At 38.0% G+C, this 6,258-nt stretch overlaps 1 protein-coding gene across 1 annotated transcript; it reads right to left on the reverse strand.

Moving 5' to 3' along the window:
• Positions 1-1,809: 1,809 nt before the first annotated feature.
• LOC146579090 (high affinity immunoglobulin gamma Fc receptor I-like) lies at positions 1,810-3,678 on the reverse strand. Its single transcript, XM_085267907.1, has 5 exons — positions 3,648-3,678; positions 3,362-3,421; positions 2,869-3,135; positions 2,425-2,676; positions 1,810-1,838 (listed from the first exon to the last, which is right to left on the reverse strand). Exons 1-5 carry the CDS (start codon positions 3,676-3,678, stop codon positions 1,810-1,812), a joined length of 639 nt encoding a protein of 212 aa, XP_085124033.1.
• Positions 3,679-6,258: the final 2,580 nt, after the last annotated feature.

Consider the following 6,258-nt stretch of genomic DNA (forward strand, 5'->3'; position numbering starts at 1 on the left):
TTGAAGATGATAACAGTGGGTGGATTATATTCTTAAACTTAGTTACAGTGTTTTCAGAAAGACATCTACTGTGATAAAGTCTACTCTCCACTGGTGTGTAATCAATTATTGTAAATGTAAATGTTATCAGGAAATGATCAGACAGGAGAGGGTTTTCAGGAAACACTGTTAATTGTCTAAGCCGCATGATAACTAGAGATTAGGGGTGGGTTTTGATAATCGATTTATCGATTAAAATCTATTCTGGCTTGGATAACGTGATATTGATTCATTAAAATCCTGAATCGATTTTTTAAATATTAATTTATTTTGCCCGAAACGCCAGAATCTCAGGTTAAACCTTGCAAAATTTCAACAACCACCAAACAGCTAAAACAGTAAATGAGAGCAGGTACATGGATTCTGCACAAAGATGTAAACACAAAGCGCGACCCGCGGATCAGAATCAGTGAGATGTCACCTTTCTCACCCGACGGCACGGACACGGTCGAGGCTGAAAGCCGACAGCTCGCTGATTCTGATGTTTCAGCGGGTCCGTGCTTTGTGTTTACACCCTTTTTGCGGTGATTCTAAAGCTGTTAGTTTTATCTCTCTCCAAACAATACTGACTGAACCAGCAGCAATACATTCCCTTTTATTGTTGTATAATTAGTGCCCTTAACCTGATGACATATGTGGTACTTTGTTAATAGTCTTTTATTTATTGTCTTAATTTTCCTGTTTTTATTGTAAAGCACTTTGGTGTACCACTGGTCTTTTAAATGTGCTATACAAATAAAGTTGTATTGTACTGTATACTTCAAGAACAGTTTCCCGTCTAAAAATCTGTTTTCTGCATTATTCGCTTGCTTGTTATGCACAAGTCTACCGTTGTTTACAGCGCTGTCGGCCGCTGTTTTTTTCCCTTTTACTTACTTCCGAAAAGAAAACCTAATTTCTGCTGTTCAATAGGCTTCTGAACAAATGTAAACTTTTTAAAATGATGCAAAATGCAAAACGCTTAGCCGTGTCTCTCTTTTTTTTTTTTTTTTTTTTTCCCTTTTTTTCGTGTCCCGTTTGGATCTTTAGCCATCAGAATTGTTGTCTTAAGGCCAAGAAAGATGCCAAGTGGATTTATTTTACCAAATGGATCATCATGGCCTTGCCATATTGGTCCATTTGATTGACCTTTATTATAATTATGAATTTATTTCATTTTCAGTTGCTACAAACGGGACAGACATGACTGGGGGATAGGACAGGGAGAAAGAATGAAAGAAAGAGAGGGAGAGAAAGAAAACTAAAGGGGAGAAGAGACGGTGAGAAGGGGGGGGAAGAAAGAAAAAAAAAAAAACAAACAAAAAAAAACAAAACACCTGGGTCACCTGTAGCCGTGTCTCTAATAAAACCGCTGTAACTTCAGAGGTAATGTTCATATGTTGATTAATGGTTTTCTTTCGTTTTTGATGTACTGCAGAATATTTTTATAAAATCCCAGGCCAGGAAAATCACCTTCATGTTTTTCTGTGTTTTATCTTTAGCTACTTTGACTCAAAGGCATCTGCTGTGATGCTTACGCCTTTGATAAAGTCTTGCGAGTGTCAGCTTCCTTTTTATAGATACAAAAATATGTAAATGTACTGATCTGAAATATTTCTGACTGTCTGAGGCAAAATTTCCCAGATTTAAATCGAATCGAATTGAATCGTGGATCGAATCGATTCAGGACCTTGTGAATTGGAATTGAATCGATTCTAGAAATCAGTGACGATACCCAGCCCTACTAGAGATGTGTAAACAAAGGTATAAACAAAGCTCCATAAAAATTAACTAGTAGCCTAAAGTACCCTTCTCATCCCCTGGAAACATCGGACTACAGAAGCAGTAGTCCCATGTTTTTAATGAAACCAACATTAAAAACATGTCTAAAAGACATTGCCTGGTGTTACAAAACAACCCCTTCAATAGACCAAAATACAGTGTCCACAAATCACATATAAAAGCATCACTCTGATGTTGCTTTCATTGGGGCTGTAGCTCAGGTGGCAGAGCAGGTCAGCCACTAATCAGAAGGTCAGTGGTTCGATCCCAGGCTGCCTCCGGGCTGCATGCCAAATATCCTTGGGCAAGATACTAACCCCATGTTTGCCTACTGGTGGTCAGAAGGCCTGGCGCTCACCTCTGTCAGTGTGCCCCAGGGCAGCTGTGGCTACACTGTAGCTTGCCATTGCCAGTGTGTGAATGACTGAATGTAGTGTGAAGCGCTTTGGGGTCCTTAGGGACTAGAAAAGTGCTATACCAATGCAGGCCATTTACCATTTAGGTATGTTCATCATAGACCACATATTGTTTTTTCCATTTACACAATTTGTCATGAAGCTTTAAAATACAGTTTGGGTATAAAGTTTGTCTCTAATTCATTTACAGAATATTGATGCATCTTACCTTCAACACTAAGCCAGCTCTCTGGTGATTCTCCAGCATCAACAATACCCCATTTGTAGAGTCCTTCATCAGATTTGGATACAGTGGGAGTCATTATGTTTCCTGATGAGCTGCTCCCAATGGAGACACCATTTTTGTAGAATTTTGCAGTGTAGTTGGAGTTTGCATCCTTTTTTCTACAATGCAAGGTCACGTTTTCTCCCTGCATCACAGGTTGGACAGGAATCTCCAGGATCACATCGCTCTCTAAATCTAAATGCCAGATAACAATTTTGTGTCAAAAAGTGATTTCCTTTAAATTCTCTTGACATTGTACATACATGGATGCTTAAAAAATGACACTGTGCATTACTGTGAGTGATGTACTGAACATAAAAAAAACTGGATGGACTAAATATGTCAATGCATAATTAAGGTTTTTTTTTTTCTTTCCCATGGACATACCAGCTACAGTGATGTTGACAGAGTTGCTCTTTTGTGTTCCTCCCATTTCACACCAGTATTCTCCACTGTCAGTTGTTGGATATGCATTAATAATATTGCAAGGTCCAATCGATGTTTCCCAGGTTGAAGCACATGTTTTAACATCTCCATTTATCTTTTTCATCACTCTCCATCCAGTCAGCCCATTTAGCCCTTCACAGCTGATAGTGATAGGCTCTGATTGAAAGAACTGCTGTCTGTTTGGAACAACTTGAGGAAAACCTGAATCTGAGACAGAAAATCCAATAAAGACTCAAAGACTCATACAGAACAAAATAGTTTCAAACTTAAGGTTATTGCATATGTGCTACTTCATGTGTATTGTTGTCTTTATTTTTTCTGATGGACACAAATGTATACACATCAAGCATCAACACTTTTATGAGATATATTAAATCTATAACACACACACACTCACTTAGAAATACAACAACATGAATATTTAAAAACTTACTATGTGTTTGAGAATCACTGAGTTCAGCAACTATAACCAACAGCAACAGAACATTTATCACTGAAAAGATTGAGAATGACAGTTTAAAAATGTTAACATGTTTTTAATGGGTTTTTCCCCATCATAAGTAATAAGTCCTATGCATCTATTAGTGAGCAGTTACAAATTTCCATAATGAATACATGCAAATACATGGGCACATTTTGGATATATCAATTTGCCCTTCAGTTCATCCATGTATTTTTTTTTTTTTTTTTTTTTTACTAAAGGTAAGGTCAGTACTCACAAAGTCTGATAGTAGGAAATCTGACCTCCATGTTGTCTTGCTGCTCACTGCGTGAGTGTCAGACTGAAATGAGGATATATTCTTTTCTAAGAACTTCCTCTTCCTGTGGTTCTTTGTAGTGACTGGGGCCCAACATGGTTTCATTTCAATCACATGTGATTGCATAAAAATGTTTCTGCAACCTACTGTATGTTCAGTTTCTTGAATTTTATGTTCGATCTAGATTTTGATCATTCAGCCTATTCTTGCAATTAAGTTTTCAGTAAAAGTACTGTGTAAGATAGATAGATAGATAGATAGATAGATAGATAGATAGATAGATAGATAGATAGATAGATAGATAGATAGATAGATAGATAGATAGATAGATAGATAGATAGATAGATAGATAGATAGATAGTACCACCCAGTTTCAGTGTTACTCACACATTGGTTAGTCTTTCTCAATGATCACCAGTTGTGTATAGTATGGAGTTTGGAGACCCCTGCGTATTGTTGTTAATATAACACGGAAACAATCAACTCATTATTACTTTAGAAGTCCAAAGAGAACTGAATTAAAGAACTCCTGGTACAGGTATGTGTGGGACTGATGACAAGTGACAACAGCCATTAACTCAGGTGATAACATCTGAAATGAGTGAGTAGTATGCACTGACTGATTCAGTGCATTTTAAAGCAATTATATATGTAAGTATTCAATTCAATTTCAATTCAATTCAATTTTATTTATATAGCGCCAAATCACAACATAAGTCGCCTCAAGGCGCTTCATAGATACAGAGAAAAACCCAACAATCATATGACCTCCTATGAGCAAGCACTTTGGCAACAGTGGGAAGGAATAACTCCCTTTTAACAGGAAGAAACCTCCGGCAGAACCAGGCTCAGGGAGGGGCGGGGCCATCTGCCAGGGTCGGTTGGGGTGAGAGAAGGAAGACAGGATAAAAGACATGCTGTGGAAGAGAGACAGAGGTTAATAGCAGGTACGATTCAATGCAGAGAGGTCTATTAACACATAGTGAGTGAGAAAGGTGACCGGAAAGGAAAAACTCAATGCATCATGGGAATTCCCCGGCAGCCTATGTCTATTGCAGCATAACTAAGGGAGGATGCAGGGTCACCTGGTCCAGCCCTAACTATATGCTTTAGCAAAAAGGAAAGTTTTGAGCCTAATCTTGAAAGTAGAGATAGTGTCTGTCTCCTGAATCCAAACTGGAAGCTGGTTCCACAGAAGAGGGGCCTGAAAACTGAAGGCTCTCCCTCCCATTCTACTTTTAAATACTCTAGGAACAACAAGTAGGCCTGCAGAGCAAGAGCGAAGTGCTCTAATAGGGTGATATGGTACTACAAGGTCATTAAGATAAGATGGGGCCTGATTATTTAAGACCTTGTATGTGAGGAGCAGGATTTTGAATTCAATTCTGGATTTAACAGGAAGCCAATGAAGGGAAGCCAAAACAGGAGAAATATGCTCTCTCTTTCTAGTCCCTGTCAGGACTCTTGCTGCAGCATTTTGGATTAGCTGAATACTTTTCAGCGAGTTTTTTGGACATCCTGATAAGTATGTCCAATATATATATATATATATATATATATATATATATATATATAGAGAGAGAGAGAGAGAGAGAGAGAGAGAGAGAGAGAGAGAGTAAAAAATATATACTATTAAAAAGTTATGCAATATTGCTTAACTTTGAGAGAGAGAGAGAGAGAGAGAGAGAGAGAGAGAGAGAGAGAGAGAGAGAGAGAGGAACATGCGCAGGAAATTGCGCATCTGAGCGGAAATGGCACATCGGAAAAAAAAAACCAACATATTGCACAATGGAAAAAAAAAAAAATACAATAATAAATACCAAGTACTGCTCACGCTTTTATCATATCGGGTCATGTCTGCGTCTTATGGTTCCTGTTTTACTTTGAAGAGGTCTTGTGTTCTGTGTTCATTGTTTTAGGTTCACATTTTTTCCTGTGATGTCATCATGCCACATGGTCATAGGGACACATGTATCAGCTGTGTCCCCATGTGTTTCCCGTCCCTCGTCACCTCCTGTGTATTTAAATATCACAACCTTTCCTCAAAATGAAATACTGACATTACAGAATGCATGGTTTTATACTAAAATGGCAGAAAGGATAAAAAAAAAAGTGGTTTTAATGTTAATGGTATCATATAATGGTATAATAAGTTAATGGGGGCATTTTTGTACACGTAGGTGTCAAGGAGTATTCGGCACTACAAAAACAAAATAATGCAGTGAAATCAGTTTTGTTGCTGATGTTTGTCCAAAACTTTAATCACCACCAATGCCCCATTCATATACTGTTTAGTATATCAAGTTTTATTGTCATTTCAGCCATGTACAGTGATACAGTACAGAGTGAAATGAGACAACATTCCTCCTTTTTGGAAAATAAATTATTTGAAAGCTTGCCAAAATATATCTAAAGAGATTGTCCAGGTTGAAAGATTTTACAAGAACAATCTCAGTCCACAGGCTATAACACAAAGGCTCTCTGGCCTTGAGTAGTAATTGCCAGGGTACCTCCTCTCTGTGGAGAAACAGCTCTACACAGAGGTGGTACATTAGGCTGGAAAGAGGGTAGG

This window comes from Mchenga conophoros, linkage group LG3 (assembly GCF_057382185.1).
Source record: "Mchenga conophoros isolate Kocher_MC1m ecotype Shallow Benthic linkage group LG3, M_conophoros_male_GT1.1, whole genome shotgun sequence".
Taxonomy (NCBI): Eukaryota; Metazoa; Chordata; class Actinopteri; order Cichliformes; family Cichlidae; genus Mchenga; species Mchenga conophoros.